The 20,784-nt window shown below is 38.1% G+C and overlaps 1 protein-coding gene across 1 annotated transcript in view; it reads left to right on the top strand.

Annotated features, from left to right (window-relative positions):
- NBEAL1 (neurobeachin like 1) overlaps positions 1-20,784 on the top strand; it is a 93,850-nt gene that overhangs the window by 25,399 nt on the left and 47,667 nt on the right. The window contains exons 3-12 of the mRNA XM_009289491.2: positions 1,056-1,217; positions 2,575-2,656; positions 2,848-2,975; positions 5,012-5,094; positions 7,407-7,492; positions 9,355-9,661; positions 10,609-10,715; positions 15,673-15,756; positions 17,935-18,033; positions 18,138-18,718. Coding sequence (XP_009287766.1) covers positions 1,056-1,217; positions 2,575-2,656; positions 2,848-2,975; positions 5,012-5,094; positions 7,407-7,492; positions 9,355-9,661; positions 10,609-10,715; positions 15,673-15,756; positions 17,935-18,033; positions 18,138-18,718 — 1,719 coding nt within the window. The remainder of the gene's footprint in view (positions 1-1,055; positions 1,218-2,574; positions 2,657-2,847; positions 2,976-5,011; positions 5,095-7,406; positions 7,493-9,354; positions 9,662-10,608; positions 10,716-15,672; positions 15,757-17,934; positions 18,034-18,137; positions 18,719-20,784) is intronic.

Raw genomic sequence — 20,784 nt, 5'->3', positions numbered from 1 at the left:
GGATAAACAGTCTTTATCCCAGAGAATCTTCTAACACATCTATATTTCTATACTGTTGCTGAAATGGGTTTCTATATGGCTGTTCCTGGAGCATTGGTTTAGCTACTAGTTTTATTTGTGATAATTTTTTTAATTTTTTTCTTTTGGTTCTCACTGGTGTATTTCTAAAAACGTTTCAGTTTAGCAAAAACAATAGGCAAGAGTACCTAATGTTCTTCAGGGCCACGTTTGGCCTTGGTAGAGTTGTTTTTGTCTTTAACCCCAAAACAAATTTTTTTTTTTTTTTTTTTTTTGGTCTCCTAAAAATAATTAGATAGCAGGAAAAAAACTATTTGCTGGGTTGATCATATCCGGAAACTGATAAGGATGGGTCAGTTTTTCATGCAAAATCAGTGTGCCAAGAGTCAGATGGATTTTTTGAGAGCTCCCTCTCCTGCACGTTCAGACCCTGATTTTCAAGTCTTCCTTTGTTTAATCTTATTGTGAACAGCTTTTTTTTTTTGTATTTAATCTTATTTTGTATGGCTTTTTGTAATTCATGTAAGACAGACATGAGGTTCACTATGGATGAATACCAACTGGGTTTCAGTAACTATTTAATAATTGGCATCTCATTTATTTGGACACTCTTAATCTTTAGTAGAAAGTTGAAAGTGTTCCCCTTGTGTTTAGTTTTCATGTTTCATTCCATAGTGGCCATCCCTTTCCTTATTTAGGGATTTCCCAGGCCACCCGTTTACCTGCTGAAGATCATGCAATTTCTCTGTGGCAATTAAGGCAGATCGTCGCATGGAGGAACATTTAGGAATCCACTTAATGAATTTTTAACACTTTTTTTCAGTGCAGTTCATTGCTGGGGAAAAGGAAGCTCAAGCTGGCATATTGTCACCAGACATTTCCTTGTGGTTTATTAGAAAATGTTTGTGAGCCATCTTTCTTCAGTTCAGTAATCTTTCTTATAGAGGTTTATTGGAACACTACATGATCACATTGAAATTGATTGGTAACGTGTCATTTGCACGATTAACAATTTTGTGTGTGGTTTTTCTCTTTAGGGTGGATGATGTTCCTCCAGGAATATCACTGCTTCCTGATAACATTCTTCAGGTCCTCAGGCTCCAGCTGCTACAGTGTGTCCAGAAAATGTCAGATGGACTAGAAGAGCAGCAGCAGGCTCTGTCACTTTTACTTGTGAAATTCTTTATCATCCTTTGCAGGTATTTGTTCTGATTGTTACCTCAGCAAGGCTATTGTTTTGTTTAAGAAATCTTGATGCAGCCTATAAATACAGATTCTAATGACACATACGACGTGATTTGACACTTTCCAGTAGAAACAGAGAAATGCCACTTTCACAATCTTCAAAATAAAGGAAGAGGGAATAAAAGAGAGAGAGGGGAGCAACGCAGTCATCTTAGCAATAATGTTTGCCATGAGAAGAGGAATAGAAGGGGATTAAACACTAAATTCCTTGTAATTAAATAAGAGATATCAATGGGAATGCAAGATATGGTGTACCTGGTATAAGAAATACTTTTAAAAGAAAAGGCACACTCTAACAAGTGTTGGATATGAAATAACTTGAGGGAGAATTGTACAGGAAGAACTGTTTCACATTCTTAACATGCTTATAATTCCATAAACAGCTTAGGAAACTGACTTATTACACTATTAATGCAACTGGCTTCCTTCTGAAACTTACGCCTTATTTTGTAATTCTGTTGAAGCAGGCAAACAAACTGTTGTTAGGGATCTATTCCTCACTATTTCTTCAGTCTTCTATTGTAACCTGCATTAAGAGAGGAAGGGGATAACATATAATAGGGAATCTCCTTTTCTGAGGAGTGTTTGAAGCAGCTTTTTTTGAGTCCTTTGGCTCTCCTTATCCCTGAAACAATACAAAGGGCTGTAGGGCAGTATTTAAGTATCCTGGAATATTAAATATAAGCTGAGTAGATGGAGCTAATGTGTTTCTGAATTACAAACTGTTGTCAGTCTTACTTAATTGCTGAAAAGTTCTCCTTATGTCATCACTTCAGTATCTGATCTTTGTGACTTGTCCTCAAGACTGAGAAATAACATGTGTATGCTATTTCTTTGTTGCTGTTGATTTATTTATGTTCTAAAATAATTTTAGATGTTTGTTTTCCTTGGGAGAATTTAAAGTGAATAAATGCTTCTAGGTAATATGTTTGCTAAAGTTGTAGAAAGTGTATGTGCTAGTAATGTGGGAGAAGTGGAAGTTATTGTCTTTGTTATCAGCTGCCATTTCTGAGCTTTCTATTTAGTGTCCTGGGAATCTGCTTAACCTCTGAAACCCCAAATTCCAGATAGAATTGGCCTACAGCAGAGTGACTCAGGCCTTTCTTTTCCCTCCTGTTAGAAGAAAACTTGTGAGCTCTGTTACTGTGACAGAAATAAACATTTGAGTACATGCAGTCTTTTGGAGAGTGTTTTTGAAATGCTGATATACTTTTGTGTGATTATAGACAGAATGCTAAAACAAACATTGTTTGAACTAGCCTCAAATGGTACACTGTGTACATTTCTTTGGTTTTTATGTTGTCTTCATAGAAATTTGGCTAATGTGGAGGAGATTGGGATGTGTTCATACATTAACCATGTTATCACCATGACTACGTTATACATTCAACAGGTATGTGGTTAACAGTTCTCACTTGTTATTTTTGCCATCCGATACTTCCTGCTCCTGCTTATGTGATACGCTTTTTCAATAATAATGTTGTGTGGGGAACAATTTGTGGGCTCAGAACTGTTCTGGAGGAGATCAAGATTAATTTTCAGCTTCTAGAAATCATCTGACTACAGCTTTCTTTTTGTCCTCAGTTAAAAAGCAAAACAAAAGAAAAAGAAGTGGCAGATCAGACCCCCATAGAAGAATTTGTGAGGCATGCATTGGCTTTTTGTGAAAGTCTCTACGACCCATACCGAAACTGGAGGCACCGAATTGCGGGGTACGTGTGGACTAGGACAAGATTATAAATACTGTGGTTTATGATGTTTAGATAAACAATACATAAAGTTTCTGACAGAACTATTGCTGCCTGGTGTCAAACTAAAATAAAAAATAGTTATATGTATATTCTTCTGCTGTTGTATTTTACAACTGTGAGAATTGGTAGCTTTGAGCACTTGATACTGTGTTTTAGTTTTTTTTTTTCCCAAAGATACACTCTTTAGAATAGCATTAATGAAATAGCTTTTCTACCAAAATTAACATCATGAAGCAGTTGAAACTGAACTTCATTGCCACCAAAGTTGTCAGAGTACTAATATATCCTGTTCCATTTAGTGGAAAGCTGAGTTGTGAAGCTTTTTGAAAGGTGGGAAGTGTAGAGAGCCAGGAAATGGGCTTTCCAAGATGCTTAATTTCTGTCATTCTAGGCACAGGCCCTGTTCTTTGAAACTGCTAGTGATTCACTTTATCTGCTATAACTGGCTCTTCAGAGACCTCTTATAAATTTCTGTGAGATTTTTCATGTACAGTTCTCCCTATTAGCCCCAAATTAATTACAATAATGTTAAATGTACATAGTCTTGTATAGTTAATGTGTATACAAGGGCTGAAGTTGTTGTTTGCTCCTTGCTGCTATCATTCAGAGCTGCTTCTCCTTTAGGTCCTCAATTTTATTTCCGTCAGGAACATTTTGACATGCATCAAATATTGGACCTATGCATACAAATATTTAAAGGCATAGAGAGATCGTATCTCATGTTACCTAGTCTTGTAAAACCTCAGGTCTATTCTCACAGCATACATTCTGTAGAGCTAGCACAGCACTTGTGCTAGCTCTGAGACTTGCATTTGTGCAGCAAGTCACTCGTCCGACTCTGTGCAAACAGAGTGGGGATCATGTGAGCTGTGTACCTTGGCTGCTGGGGTTTCTTTGTAGCTCGAAACCTGCAGTATGCCATAATACTGCATGGACTGCAGGTTTCATGAGGCTGTTATGGAAACAAAAGGTTGTATTCTCAATAACAGCTTGAATCATTGTGCACAAAGTTTCAAGGAGCATGTAAGGATCACAACTTCCGGTATTTTTGTGCAACATGAGAATTCCCCTTTTCTAGGACAGAGCATGAATTGACACCAGTTCTTACATATGGCCTGCCAGTGTAGTGCTAAGCTGTTTTCAGATTTAGTGTGGGTAATGCCAGCACATCTCATGGTATCTTAGGTGGAGTATAAGTACTCAAAATCAGTGAATTTACAACCAATGAAGGTGCAGAATTTGGCAATGAATCAATATAATCACACCACAGTAGCATGTTATGCTTTCTGAAACTGAATATGATTTAAGTACCTTTCTAAAATTATAATATATTTACAGGCAGTCTAGAAGTTAAAACAAAATTAAATTTGAGGATATACTAAGAGGTGTTTGGTTGTAACTGACCAATGTGAAGGTCCTTCCATTGCTTTCTCCTTTCAAAAACTGGCCCATTTTTCTAAACTGGTGGAACAAGGAAGCCAAAAGGAATGGGGTAGGCAGACCTGGTTGAATTAGGGCAAAAGAAGTTATTGAAGATCACAGTACAGATATGTTGCATCTTTGAAAAGAAGTTTATAAGTGTATCAGTAAAATTATATCCCTTTAATTTGATGGTCATCCCCCCTAATGAACCCATAATAATGTTTTGTGCCCATTTTAAATTGCATGGTTAAGAAATTTGGCAGTCTAGCTGGTGGCTTAGTTATGATAAGCAAGGACTAAATAACAGATTGCTGGCTTTTTTTTTTTTTGAACTAAACCATATTGTGAAAAGTTAAGGTATTTCTAGGAGCAGAACAGTAAATACGGGATTAGCTGTGATTAATTTTTTCAGGATGAAATATTACTTTACTTTTTTTTTTTTGATCCTGTAGGCAAAAGATAACTCCCAATTTTTGGCAGTGTTTTCTATTATGAAGTCATAAATTAATAAGTAAGTCATAAACAAAGGTATCGTATCTAATTTCTTTGGTGTATCTTTTTTAATGTAATTGCAGACGTTTCCTTAGTACAGTTGAAAAGAGCAGACAGAAGTATAAACCAGCCTCCCTCACTGTTGAGTTTGTCCCTTTCTTTTACCGTAAGTATTATCAACAGCATGTTTAAAAATAGTCATCTTTGGAGGAGTGAGCTTAGTGATTTCAAGTTCCTTTCCCCTAAGAATGCCTGATAAATGTAAAAGCCCCTTACTTGCTTTCTGAGGCTGAATGAAGTGGGTTGCTTTGTTTGCTTGTTTTTTGCTCTGAGCATCACAATCTTGCCATTCTTACTCATCTTTGAAAGCCTGGGTTTTCTCAGACTTTCTTTCAGTGCCTAACGTGGTTTAATAGGGTTGCTTCTGTGAATTGCCAACTTTCCCATTTATTAGGGTACATACAGTGATTGCACGTAAGGTCCCTGTGGCAACTGTAATGATAACTCGCATGGAAAAATAATCTTAGGAAAGTGTTCATGCATTTTTGTATCTTAATATGATTCAACATCTAGAAAGAAGGAAACTGTGCCATCCAACTAGCAAATGCTCCTTGGACTGCAGTTTGGGAAACTGCTCTGTTTTGTCTCTGGTTAAGTCATTAAATATCATGACGGCTAGTTTGGAATTCATGTGTTACCATTACAGATTGGCTGTGTGGAAAAGGAGGACTTATGTGGCCATGTTCTGCACTTAAATCTTGGGAAGGTGGGATGCCCAGCTAGTTTGCCAGTTTAGTGCACCAAAGCACTAGTGCCAACAGAATTGAAGCAGCAGGAACATGCTGTAGGGGTGGGGGTATGAGTGGAATCAGCCCTTTTTGCAGCTATCTGTTAACTCAGCTGTAATTGGCAATAAAAAAGGAAGGTTCTATTCCTAGAGTGGTAGCATTTATGAGTTTGGTTTCTCTAGATTTGAGTCACATGCTCCTCCTGTTCCTTGAGATTCCCTCTCCTCTCTGTGTACATAAAATAGGCTAGTTGCCAAAAGGACCAAAGAGCTGATGCCAGTAAAATGCCATTATCTTTGTGCCAGAGCACTGGAAACCCACTCTAAAGGCTGCTACTGAGGAATGTCATCTGCAGGTTCTCTCCTCCCCATTCAGTGCATTGCACTCTGGTTCCTCCTAAATCCCTTAAATATTATATACTGTGACTGAGCTACAAGTGTATTAATTAGCTGGCAGATACTCATCTGCTGGTTGGCCAAGTGGCAGGAAAGACAGAACAAGAAATTGCTGAGCGTGTGCTTTAGACATTCTGCCATGGCAGCACTAATTTCAGGCTTTTTTGGTCTACCCAGCCTAATGATTTATTCTCAATCTGCTAGGTACTGCTCTTTTGAATTTTTCTGAGGTTCCCCAAAAGATTCAGAGGCTATAAGTCAAGGGAGTAGTGGGACTAGCAGACTAACAGTGTGATCATCTAAGTCTTTGTTTCCTTTGAAGACTAGATTTAAAAAATAGCTGTGCAATTTTCTTCTAAAACAGGCTTATACATTCAGTATGTAGTCAGAAATCTTACATGCCAATAATTGGTAATGGTCTTAAAGGTTATTATTTTAATGAATATAAAATTCTTGCATTTTATATAACAACAGTTTCTGTTGTTTGTTTAAAAATCTCAGTTTTTACAAACTCAAGTGATTGTCAGTTCTATCTCAAAGTTATTGGAAGTCTTACAATTGTTAATTCCAAATAAAATAATTCTTTGCTGTTTGTTGCAGCTACTTCGAGTCTAGTGTTATTGCTATAGCAACAAAATCCAGGTTATTTCTATTGCTAAGAAGAGTTCCTGAGGCTGTTTATGATTAATTTACATCAGATATGGCATGAGAAGAGATGCAGGATAATTGTCTTTAAAGAGACTACTGCTAGAAAGGTTACAGACCTGCACAGGCTTCCCTGGGAAGTTTGGCTTAAAGGGAGCAAGCTCAGGGACTGTTTTTCTGAGCTACCTGCACTGCATACGGCATTAGACTTTCCGTGCCAAAATTGCTCTAACCTTTGTCATGCTTGCTAACTGCTTGCATGTTAGCATGTCCTTCTGTTTCTCATTAATATGGACAAAATGGGCTCATTTTACATTATGGATCAGATCAACAGTTGTTGTATGTCTATAGTTTTGTCCGCCTGCATGAAAAGTTTTATGCAAGCTGAAGGTCTGGCCCTGTAAATTCCTGATAAATGTGGTCTTGTTGTGCTACTTTGATAATGTTGGAATTGATGTGTTTGTGTCTGATTTATGTAAAAGAAAGTGGAGATTAGAGTTGAAAATCTTTTTAAATTTGCGTGATGACAGGGAGTAGAGGAGCTTTTTTTATTATTTCATTTGTTGGTGGGTTTTTTTGAGAGGAAAAACTTTGTATAATTTATATGGCCAAAGTAAGGAATCCTTCTCCTTTTTATTTACTCCAATCAGAATGCTTTCAAGAAAGTGAACATCTCAAGGAAAGCCTAAAATGTTGCCTGCTACATCTCTTTGGAGCTATTGTGGCTGGTGGTCAGGTAAGGATGTTCTCAACTCTTTTCAGCTGCTGAAGCCTCCAAATGCCTATTCATTGTTTAAGTCTTATAAATACCCCATAACCCATAATGAGAAGAATTTGTTACTGACTGTGAATTGTTTGTTTGTCTTATAAAGTTTGGGGTCATTCTGTGCAATAGTATCTAAATGCTAAAAGCTAGGTCCTGCTTTCAAATAACAGTAGAAATTTGCTGTCTACAATAACTGCACTTTCATATGAACTTGCTGTAATATTTTCATATCATAAAGAAAAAATGTGGGTAACTACATTAGGAGTTTCCACCTGCAAAGATGTAAGGTTTGTATCAACACATGAAATTAATCTAGCTTACTTCCCAATGTTGGAAGTAAGCTGTTTCAGTAAGAGGCACAGGGCCTTTATAGCTTGGAAGCTGTTTAAAATCTTCGAAAGAATGTGAAGAAAAGAGGATGTTCATCATCAGCAAAGCCAACATCCACTCTCTTAGCTGACTTCTGTAATGTGCTACTTAGTCTGGTCGCAAGCAAATATTACTTCTGATGATCCAGAAGAGAGAGCATTTTTAAATGTCGTCAGGGAGCAGCAAAGCCAGGCACTGCTCCACCAGGGAAGGCAAGCTGAGACTGAGCATGATGACCAGGCAGGCAGAGGCAGCTGACCTCGCTGGCAAAAGGTGCAGTCTCACTATACCTGAACAAGGTGAACAGAGCAGGTCTGGTGGTAGTAACCAGGATCAACCAGCTCAGATCACTAGACAAGTCTGTAATGATGAAGCCTGAGATCAAGCCAGGAAGTCTGGTCAGCACATCAGGGTGGGGATTTGGTCTAGTGATGGTAACTGGGGTCAGTCAAGAGTCCAGTGGTTGCCAGGCCCATCCATAGTGATGAGGCAGGTCTAAGGTCAAGCCGGTCAGTCAAGTCTGTGGGGTCAGGTTCAAGACAGTACATGGCCAGGCATGAGCATGGCTGCAGTGTAGCTCAGGCAGGTAAAAGGTTGAGAGCCGCAGCTTGAATGCAGCTCCCTAGAGAAGGCAGGGAGTCCCTGACAAGGCTTCTCAAAGCTCTCTACAAGGCTGGGCTCCTGCCCCAGATTTAAGGTGGCCCTGAGCCCCTGCAGTCAGACCCCCAGGAAGAGAGGTAAGGGAAATGCGCTCAGGGCCCAGACAAACGTTTGCTATTTATTATGTTCTTTTCAAAAACTTGAAGTATCATGAATCTCATGATCTAAAATGAAACTTCAAGTGAAGATTTACCTAGAATTAGCAGTTTATCAAGGCTATCTTATAAGAATTTTATAACATGCATTTAAATTATATTTCCTTTTCCCTATAAGCATTCTCTTTGAAAAAGAAAGCCTAGTTAAGTGAACGAGATGGGATGCATTTCATCTGTAGCCATCAATATAATCCAAGTAGAATGTTTCATATTTATTTAACAATTACAGGGCATTAACAGACATAATGCATGCTGCATGATTCAGATAACTCAGATAGAAACTGCTGGTTTGAAGCGTTTGATTTACAAGTGAAGATTTACCTAGAATTAGCAGTTTATCAAGGCTATCTTATAAGAATTTTATAACATGCATTTAAATTATATTTCCTTTTCCCTATAAGCATTCTCTTTGAAAAAGAAAGCCTAGTTAAGTGAACGAGATGGGATGCATTTCATCTGTAGCCATCAATATAATCCAAGTAGAATGTTTCATATTTATTTAACAATTACAGGGCATTAACAGACATAATGCATGCTGCATGATTCAGATAACTCAGATAGAAACTGCTGGTTTGAAGCGGTTTGATTTATTTATTTATTTATTACTGTTTTTTTTCCTTAATCACTTTTTTCCCCCGTGTGTTCCAGAGGAATGCTCTTCAAGCAGTATCTCCTGCCACCATGGAAGTCTTGATGCGTGTTTTAGCAGACTGTGACAACTGGGATGACAGGAACCCTGAGGAAGTGAGCAGGAAGGCAGAGCTGACTCTGAAGTGCCTGACAGAAGTTGTCCATATCCTTCTAACCAGCAGTTCTGACCAGCGGCAGGTGGAGACAAGTACAATATTGGAGAACTATTTCAAGTTGCTTAATTCGGACCATTCAGCTTTACCTAATCCAAGGCGATGCAGGCAGTGGGAGAGCAGGTTCATAGCACTACAGATCCAAATGCTGAGTGAGTACCCAATTGTGCAGTTCCTTTAAGTATCTCTTGATAATAACTCCGAAGCAAGTAATGATTGAACCATGATAGTAATATAACTGAATGTTCTACCAAAAAATGTTCACTTGGCTAAGCAATTGAAAAATTTGAAACAGTTCTTCATTGACATTACTTTAGATGTATTCTTGTTTAATCATTCACTAGAAAAAACCCAGAAGAAACCATATTGGATTGCTACCGTTTAACCAGGGAGTCAAGGTTCACAGACTGCCAGTCTCCATTAAAAAAAAAAAAATTTTTGCTAGGCAACAGCTGACACTCATCAGCACCTTAATAATTGCAGAATTAAATACCTGTGTGGTGGCTTTTTTGTGATAGTTTGCTTTTCATATGGCATTATTGAAAACATTGGCCAAAGGTGATGGTCTGAAACAGTTGCATTTAAGTTGTTGGTTAAGAATTCAGGATCTGGAGTTTTTTCCACTCTGATGTTCAGAATGGGAAATAAAAATAAAGGTATTTCTTTTCCCAAGTTTCAGAGAAAACTGAGGAATAGTACTGAGGCAATGAAGAATGCTTACAGTATAAGGCTGCTGTAGAATGCAGAGTAATTGCTTGATGAGGAAGCAAGTGTTTGTGTGCTTTAAGTAAAAGGCATGCTGCTTATGTACTCACAAATGGCAATGGCTTTAACAGAGCCCCAGAGCAATCAAAGATATTCGGTAGCTGAATTTTTCCTCCAGATATAGTAGGTTACGTGATAATTTTTACAGTATCAAAATGTTTAGCTTTAGGCCTAGTGCTCTGTGCTTAAAATGCACATCATTCTTGATCAAAGAATTCACAGCATATAGTTTGTTGTGTATTTTTTTTCCCCATGTTTATTATGTAATGTGCAGAAAAAATGCTTGACGGATTTGAGAAGTGTTTTGTCTTTGATGCTAGTTCTGTTTTAATTCACCCCCCCTCAGCCATGTTAGACTGCACAGATAGGCCTGTTCTGCAGGCAATTTTCCTTAACAGTAACTGCTTTGAGCATCTCATTCGACTGTTGCAGAACTGCAAGGTAAATTTTCCCTTATCAGCATATTTTTAACAAAACCTGTCTTGTAATATTGCAGGTATACTAATTACCTTTATATCTTCCATCTGAATTAGATGCAATTTTATAGTGTCTACATACTGGAAGTAAAACTTTGGATTGGTTAGAGCCACTAAGGCTAATAATGAAAGATCTGAGTTGCTCTAAAATCTTTTTTTATTCCTAATGAAGTAGAGGTGTTTCTTGTCTGTCTTGTGGTTAAAGCAATGAATGCTTATTTTGAGTTGTGAGCAAAATACCTTTACAGACCTCACTCAGTCTCTAAAATCTGTTAAGGTTGTTACTGGACACATTTGCCCCCCCCCCCCCCTTTTTTTTTTTTTTATATTCTGTCACTGGATCACTTGGAGGTCTCTTACATCTGCTGCCAGATGGAGGTCTGAATTCTAATTTCAGGGGCATATTTTTGCATTTAAAAAAAACTTGCTGGTGTGCCTTTGTAAGTGTTTCAAAATATTTGAGTCTTGTGTAGCTGACATAAAACATGAGCTCAAGCTGTTACAAATCTTCAATTGTTCTCCTTCTACATAGGATTTAGTGTTTACATAGATGTTGTTTTAATCTTAATCCCATATGGTCATAATTTGCAAGCTAGTGTCTTCCACTGATTTCTTTGTAGATTTCATTTTTCCCTGTGCAAAAGAACATAGATATGATGTAACTCTGGAATATTTTATTTCTCTTTTTGTGATATGTTGGTGGCATAGCTATTTTGAGCACTTCTAAGGCTAGATAATTTAATGCTAGCTACAGTATGCAATTTGATTCAAATCCATTTAGATTTTGGATTAGAACATATTTTAGTGTAGTGATATATTAAAAATAAATGTGGATTGTGTCTTAACTGTAGTTATAGTCAGTGGCAGAATGCCAACTGACTTGAAGTGTTTTGAATAGTATTTGTAGTTTATCTCCTGAAAATACATTGCTTGACCTTTCCATCCTCCTCCTCTATTTAGGAATCTGTACCTATTTTTGTACTGACCTTGTACTCTATATAAATTTCTTTTTTAGTTTCTTCTTAAATCATCAAGCAGTGTGATGTTACCTGTTCATGGAGACTCTAGCTATGTTCCTGCTCTCATAGAAACAAGTTGTGGAATTTAAGAAAGCAGGAACAGCTACTCTTTTTGCAGCTTGCTCCTTTTATTTTTATTCTGCCTGAATGTATGTCATAAGATACGCTCTTTTGAGGGTTTTTTCCTGTGATAGTCTCACATATTACTGTGATTGATTGGATATCAATGCTGCCAGTTTGCTACTTAGTGGGGTTTTTTTAACCTTTCACAGTCAAAATACCCCCAAGGATGAAAAGTGGGGAGAGGGTGGAGGCTGGGAAGGTGGTGTATATTTGTATTTTCCAATATACTGTATCTCTGTTCTTTTTGAAAGCCAAATAGCAAAGATGAATTTAGCTGTGGAATTAGGATTTCTCCTTATTAGCTGGGGGTGGATACCCTATTTCTAGGTCTTTTTTCTTTACCTATGAAAATCTTGCTACTGGATTCACCAGCAAGCTGTGTAAAGCACAGTTCTGCAGCTCTGCAGATTGTGGGAGAGTCCATACACATATCTGAAACTCAGGAAGCTATTAGATCTTCAGCAAATTTGAAGTGCAAGAAATTTCCATGGAAAGGAGGGGTAAAGAAAATCCATACCACTATTTCTGCTATAGATATCCCAAAGAACTTGGGGTATTCAAGGCTGTACTTCTAGTCATACTTCCTAGTCATTTGCAGTTCAACAATCTTCTAAAATTTAAATCTTTTTTCATATTTGCTGGTTTTAAGGCTTATGGGCAAACTGTCTTCCCTTAACTATGCTCTAGGGTTAGAGATCTGCACAAAAGCTTTTCCAAACTGCTCGGTTAAGTTTTGATGATCTGAATGTTGCTTTTTGCCTGTGACATCCGAAAAGAGGGACTTTAGAGATATCAGGAGGTGCTTATTCTATACTGAGAGTCGTTTAACAGCTGCTTTGTTGGTCCTGAATCTTTTCTCATCTATTAAACTCTCTTAGAGGTCAGACTTCGAGCAAAGCACAATGACCTCTAGCAGTACGCCTGATTAAAAAAAATTATTGTTTTCTGAACAGCTTTTAAATAGAAGAATTAAAACCATATGGACATTGTAATAAAAATCTATTTTTCCATTTTACATGTATTATCAGAATTGAAGTAACCCATATGAAAACCCTTTTTTTTTTTGCATGTCTGCATTTGCTTCTGTTCAATGTTCTTATTTCCACCTGTTAATGTTATAACCCTCTGAGGCATATTAGTTATTCTGCAGTGTTAAGTGCTCTTGACCGTGATGTACCTTTCAAAATGACTTGTGTTTCTAACTGTGTGCTTTCAGACCTATGTAAGTCAAAGTAATATCTTGACAGTTGTCCTTCTGTTTGCCCTAATTTATGGAATTTGATTTCTCAGGCTGTTCCTCTTCAGAGAGACTACCTAGCAGATAATGGAACAAAATGTATGAGGAAAAAAAACCCACAAATGCTTAGTTTTTATCCACTAACGGAAAGTGTTGTTCCTTCTTTTTTTTTTTTTGAAGCGATTTTTAAAACATTTTGATGAGGGATTTTTTTAACACCTCAATAGAGTCTGAAAACAGAAGATAAATTTTAGTCCTGATTAGGTTACAGCTAAACTTGGCACACAAAGTGACTGCAATCGATTACGAAGATACTTGGGTGAGCTTTAAACTTGCAAATTCAGGAACTGACTAGGAATCTAGCTACTATACACAGAGCAGTTTCTTAGCTGAAGATGTAGTATAGGTGTATGTTTGATTTAAAGCTATTTACAATCTGTCTGATTCTTAGGATGATGGCAGACATATTTTACGCTTCTTCGTGTCTTAAAGACTATGTGCCCCAGAAATTCTGCTGCTGTTGCTGTTTGAAGATTAAAATATTCTGTCTAGGTATATTCAGCCTTCACTTAGGATGAAACATAAGTGGAAAATAGTGAAACATCTGTATCCATTTCTTTGCTAATGCCCCACCATTGTCTTTATTTCTTGCAAGTAAATTTTTGAGAACCTCCTGTCATGTTGCATATTGTAAATGAAATCAGAGTTGCTAAGCCAGTGACCAGTATAAATTCCAGATAGATCTGTTTCCTTGTCTCAGCGATTACATATTTTCATTTAACTGGGGAGGGAACGATTACTATTTAGCAAAAATACAATGTAATCTTCAGTAGTGTAAGAAATAACAGAAGACTAATGTTAAGGGAGGATTGTGTCTCACCGATATGAGAACTTTTTTTTTGTTGTTTTTTTGTATGTGAAATACAAATCCAAGGCAGCCTCCACAGGTTTGGCTGCAGGTAACTGTTTAATGCAATTATTTCCATTATTCTTGTCTCTGTTTCTAACAGCTGTTTTTAAATGCTAACAATAAAGTGGCAGACAAGAGTGAGAAAGACCTTGCCAACAAATTACTGACAGAAATGAATGAGGACCAGGTACCTACCTAACCTGTATTTTGCTTCAGTTGAAGTCAAGACACAATCACAGGAAAATTGATTCCTGTGCTTCACCTTAACCATCCTCTTTAAGCCTTCTGCAGCAAGATGAACTTGTGTTGCTGCACACGTCAGTATTTCCTGTCTCTGGAAAATAATTTTTCTGAATAGATTGAATTCAACCTCCGTTTTATTCATCTGCTTCAAATTGCAGATATTTGCTATAGATTGAGCCTCAGTTATGCTTCTTTTAAGGAAAAGGTGAAGTACATGAATGGAATCCAAATAAATTCTATCAACCTGGTGGTGATTTTTTTTTCCCCTCCCTTTCCTCTTTTTGGCTTCTTTGTCTCAGCACTGTGGTGTTTTGGATTCTGGGGCCTTGTTTGTGAATCTCAATGGTTGTATTTGATGTCCTGATTCTTTGCTTGTCATCAAGAACAGATGTTCACAAAACAATGGACAGGCTGAATCAGGGAGGTAGGAATAGACTGTTGCTTTAATTTTCCCAAAATATTGTGGAAAGTTTCAAATGCAAATTGTTGTTGTATTAATTTTATAGTAGAATGATTTGTTCTGATTAAAAATGTGAAGAAATGCTAAATACAAGGTATGGTAATCTACAAATTGTGATTCTAACTAATAGCTTTGGCTTCTTTAGAAACTCAGTGCAACACTAACCGCATATAAATGTTTCTTCACATCTAACACTGTCTTCTGATTCTTGACATTTCATTTTCAAAATATGCCTGATATGCATATAATATTTCAGAGATGATGAAACAGTATATTTGTTTGCACAGTTTTGCTAATTAGGTTTACTGATGGATGCGAAATAGTGCTCCAATGTTTTTGTCCTTAAAACCACTATAGAAATATCAATATAAACAAGAATTATAGAAAAAAACCCTCAAAACATGACTTAAATTGGAAAAAGATATGTTGATCAATGTGACGAGGCTATGGGTGAGGCAGCCATTTTACTGTGCTGGTGTGACTTCTCTCTTATTATTTGTGTGTGTGTGTGTGTTGCATTGGCGTGTAGGGACTTGGATGGAAAAGAAAACACTTTGTATGAACTGCAGGCGCCTGATTGTCCAGCAGCGCACACACACATACTGCAAGAGGTTTCCTAATTTGTTTTCCTCCCTCCCTCTTGAGGTTGTCCATTAGCCGCATGAGGAAAACCTGTTTGCCCATCAAAATATTTGAAGTGCAATGTGTGTGGTGAATGCTTCTCTCCTCTTGAAGTATGTGGCTAGTTGTCTACTGTTATGTAATTCCTTGTAGGCCGTGGGGTTATGAAATCTTGACTGGTGGGGAGATGATTTTTGAAGCATGTTAGCAAACTCTTGGTTTCCCTCCTGGCAGGAGGGCACAGTATGGATTTTGGAGCTGAACTGTTTTTGTGCATTTGTATATAACTTCTGTACCTGCTACTTTCAGGTGTTTCAGGGACACCTAGACTGCTTGGCAGTATCAACCATTCAAGCCCTCACAGCAGTAATGCACAAGTCTCCAGCTGCCAAGGTAACAGTATATATGCAGAGGTCTGTTTGCAGTAGGCTTCTTAATTTTGTTTCCAGTTAGTGTTTTTATCACAGTATCTTGACGAATCTTGCTAATGAAGATGAGCAAATTGTGGTCATGCATTCCTGCCAGATAGGAATAGCTGATTAGCATCCCATATCCCTTTATATGTGTCTAATGGCTGGACACTGAGCCATCTTTCTATCAAAACTGGAAGATCAGAGTGTTAATGGCAGTTGGAACCTTTGTAAAGGAAGTACATCGTTACTTGTCCCATGAATATGTGGGGTAGAATTAATGGGTATTTGCAGGAATTTTCAGGCAGGAGTTTGTGTTGTAGTTTTATCATGGCTTTAAACTAATCCAGGACAGTATTGCTGTTCAAATGGTGGTCTTGCCATTCCTCTGCCCTTCCTTTGTAGTTATTCTTGTGGTTTGATAAATGGATAGGTTGCGGTTAGTTTGTGAATCTGACTGGAAGCTAAGCCCACAGAAAAATAGTGTATTTATTCTTAGGTTGCCGAGTTCAACCCTGTGGTTGAATGATTCCCTAGTCTTGGCACAAGGAAAGGGATGTGGCTGCACAGTGGAGGCTAAAGGAAGAGTGGGAGTTGGTTGCTACTTGCAGTCTGAGTGAGAAACGACAGGGTCAGTTATGCTCCTCCAGAGCATTACTCAGAGTGCTTATTTCTCCACTGACTCTGGAAAGCCTGGGAAGAGTTGTATGTTAAGAGTTGGGGACTGGCTATGATTCACAAAGGGTTAGTAAAATTTTCAATTATACTTCCACTGCAACATATGTGTTTTTTTTTTCCGTATTTACTTAAGCAGTCATCTCAGTTTTGCTGACAGATTCATCCTTAAAAAAAAAAAAGTCTTAATTTCAGTGCAGAATACAACTGGGAGAAGAGTATCCATTCTGTATGATGTTGTGCTGGTTTTGGCTGGGACAGAGTTAATTTTATTCATAGTAGCTGGTATGGGGCTGTGTTTTGGATTTGTGCTGGAAACAGTGTTGATAATATAGGGATGTTTTCGTTACTGCTGAGCAGTGCTTACAGAGTCAAGGCCTTTTCTGCTTCTCACCCCACCCCACCAGCGAGTAGGCTGGGGGTGCACAAGAAGCTGGGGGGAGATGCCAAGTCGGTAGAGCATGAGACTCTTAATCTCAGGGTCATGGGTTCGAGCCCCATGTTGGGCGCCAAAAAGGACTGTTGTGGTTTAACCCCAGCTGGCAACTAAGCACCACACAGCTGCTCGCTCACTGCTCCTCGGTGGGATGGGGGAGAGAATTGGAAGAGTAAAAATGAGAAAAGCCATGGGTTGAGATAAAGACGGTTTAAGTAAAGCAGAAGCCGCGCACGCAAGCAAAGCAAAACAAGGAATTCATTTACTACTTCCCCTCAGCAGGCAGGTGTTCAGCCATCTCCAGGAAAGCAGGGCTCCATCATGCGTAACGGTTACTTGGGAATACAAACGCCATCACTCCGAATGTCCCCCCCTCCCTTCTTCCTCCAGTTTTATATGCTGAGCATGATGTCATATGGTATGGAATATCCCTTTGGTCAGCACAAATCCAAAACTAGCCCTATACTAGCACAGATGTGTTGACTGTTTAATAACTATACCATAAATGGATGCTACAGTCTGGATTTTGCTGCTTGATTATTTTTTTTCTTCATGTAAAATCAATTAGTTTTCAGAAAAACTTCCTTGGAACACTTTTCTAATTTTTGAAGTGTTTAGGATGGGTGGTTTTTAATCAAGGTGGTCTAGGAAAATCTTTCACTCAAAAATTAATATCTGAATACTTCTAATTCTCAATGTAGTAACTTCATTTCATGCTATAGTTTGCATTAAAAAATGAAGCTATTAGTATTTTGTGATAGAATTAACATTTTGATTATACCAAAGCAATTGTATTCTTGTATAGGTAATTACTGAAATTAACTTTGATCTTTTATTTGTTTATCTGCATGCTGCAATGAGATCCTTCTTATCTGCAGCATGCTAGAGATAGCACAATGGACATACCAAAAAGAGATTTTTAGCCTGTAAAACATTATTCTTGCATTCTAATTATTTTGTCTAATACTGTGTTAAATTAGAACCTACTGCAGTAGATGGGCAATTTTTGTCCATTTTATTTGTTAGTGAGACTGGGATTTTTATCCTCAGGAGGTCTTCAAGGAGAGGATTGGTTATGCACACATATATGAGGTACTAAAATCACTGGGTCAACCTTCACGGGAATTGCTGGAAGAACTCATGAATATGGTGAGATGTGCTTGGTTTGAATGCTAAAATGCTTACATCTTTTCAACAGTACTTCTAGCCCTATTTTATTGTATTTCACGTCTGAGTTCTCTGCTGTTTTTCAGGCTGTTGAAGGTGACCACATGGCTGTTGGGATACTAGGCATTAGTAATGTCCAGCCCTTATTGCTGCTTATCCAGTGGCTTCCAGAACTAGAATCACATGACCTGCAGATTTTCATCTCAAATTGGTTGAGGCGAATCTGCTGTATTAACAGACAGAGTCGTGCCACGTGTGTCAATGCCAACATGGTCATCCGTATCATTGAGACACTAAATTCCCACTCCGCGCTCCATTGTGCTTGTGCAGAGAACCTGATTGCCCTTCTGGGCTCTTTGGGGAGCCAGTCAATGGGCTCAGAAGAACTGCTTCAACTAATACGGCTCCTGAGGACTGAGGAACCAAAACGAGCTCACCCTTATGTTGTTCCAGTGATGCAAGCCATTCTAGCAATGGCCCGGAAGCAGGGCATGGCTAGTGCCTTGCAGTATTTCAACTTGTACCACAGCATGGCCGGAATTGCTGTTCCATCAATTCATAAGTGGCCAGGCTCTGCGTTTTCTTTCAACGCTTGGCTCTGCCTTGACCAGGACCAGGTGGACCCTAGCATGACTACCAAAAGTGGCAAGAGGAAGCAACTCTATAGGTATAGTTACTATAACTACTTCAACAGCACAAATCTAGGTCATCTGTTCCCTGCGGCATATGGTACCCTATGACATGTGGTACTTCTGCTTATCTTCATAGAATGCAATATATAGTGCTTAGTTTGTGAAAGGGAGCAGTTTCATCTGTCACCAGAGCCAGGCTGTGTTACAGAAATAAGCATGTAGTTTCTCAGTTATAATGCTTTCTTGTCTACAGTTTCAATATCCATAACTCCAAATTCTGTTACGGTTCATAGCTTAAACAAACAAAACAACACCAAAAAAAAAAAACCCCAACCCCAAAACAGAACAGCCTTCCCACTGTTTCCTGTAAAGGTAATGAAATCTGTTTTTTATAGGAGAGCATAAAGAAAAGGACACCTTTATTTCCTTAAATAGTAGACATTGACATGGATGGTTCTTGGTATAATTTAACTTTCTGGGTACTAACATTCAGCAGCAAACAAAATGCAGAATGGGGGAATACTAGCTGAAGAATCTCTCGCTCCCTTCAGTCCATTTTACTGCACTGCAGTTTTGGGGAAAATGTTGAAGAATGCAATTCTAGTTGTAACAGAATTAGTATTTTCCAAACCCCTGTGTCTCAGAGTGTTACTTCTGTTATTAATAACCATAGTGGCAGGGGGAGACCCCTTGGATTTCTGTGGCTGCCCTGTGTATAGCACAGCCCTGATTAAGGGTGCCACCTGATGAACTGCCACAACACTATTACTAGCGTTTGTTAGTGTGTCCCACTAAAGATCTTAAGTATACTGTAGTTCTAGAAAACTGGGGTGGAATTGCACTACAAAGTGAAAAAGCTGCAACTGGATTTCAATGTGATGCTATTTTACCAATAACTGACTGGTTTGCTATCATTTTACGTACAATTTTGAAGACATTATTCTAGTTTTGGGAAGCTAAAACAGTAGTTTATTGAAATCAATACAAAAAAGAGGAAATGTTTAAAATTCCAGTTTCAGCTTGAAATGTTAAGCACACAACTGAATTAAAATCATTAAAAATTGATCTAGTGGCTATGTTACAGTGTTTAATTGTAAGACAGCTTACATCTATTGAGATTGTCTGTAATATTCATGCTTTCTGTGTGTGTATTTGTTTCTCTATTGATAGATGCAGATATTTGATAGTATAGTAGTTAATGCATCCACTTGGAATAATGGTGCCTAAGGGTGCGTAGCAGGTTTTGATAGCAGTTCACAATTTATATATAATTTTCTGTATTCAAGTGCTTAAAAAATGAAAGGTTTCTCAAGGCAAACCTGAGCTTGCAGGGCTTATTTATAGATAGCTGCTTACAGCTGATTTTCTTCATTACATGAGTGAAATAAGATGTATAACAATGACTACATTTACATTTTGCACTAAGATAAAGTTCTTGCTGATAGATAATCACGGATAAAAAAAAAATCATGGATGACACTTATTGTCTCATCAAACAGTTTTAATGCAGATTTGTCTATAAAATTAAAGATTGAACTTTCTGCATTTTCTAGAAGAGTTATTCCATGTGCTGTTTTGGTCTTTAAAATAAATAAAATCTCTGTATACAACGCTATGGTGTGAAATAAGGGAAATGGAGAAAACATATCTACTAACTGTAACGGTAATGTCACAAATCTGCATGCAATATTGGCAGCTCTACCAGGGGCTGATGGACACAATTTAATTGATAGAAAACAACACAAGTTGCGGGCCAGTCTTTTCTTTATTACAGTATTGTAGCTTCCAGAGACTACAGTGAGCAGGACTTTGTAACAGAACCAGTTTAAGCTGTGTGGGTCAAACTGAAGCATTAGTTGTTGGGACCGAGGTTATGTTTTCATGTAAAAGATGGATGGCTACAACCTGCTTTGAGAGCTTGGGTAGGAAGGCTCGACAGAGGGATCTGGACAGGCTGGATCAATGGGCTGAGGCCAACTGTATGAGATTCAACAAGGCCAAGTGCCAGGTCCTGCACTTTGGCCACAACAACCCCATGCAGCGCTACAGGCTTGGGGAAGAGTGGCTGGAAAGCTGCCCGGCGGAAAAGGACCTGGGGGTG

Source organism: Aptenodytes forsteri, unplaced genomic scaffold (genome assembly GCF_000699145.1).
Source record: "Aptenodytes forsteri isolate BGI_AS27 unplaced genomic scaffold, ASM69914v1 Scaffold442, whole genome shotgun sequence".
NCBI lineage: Eukaryota > Metazoa > Chordata > Aves > Sphenisciformes > Spheniscidae > Aptenodytes > Aptenodytes forsteri.
The sequence above is the reverse complement of the archived record's forward strand: the minus strand, read 5'-3'. Positions and strand labels throughout refer to the sequence as shown.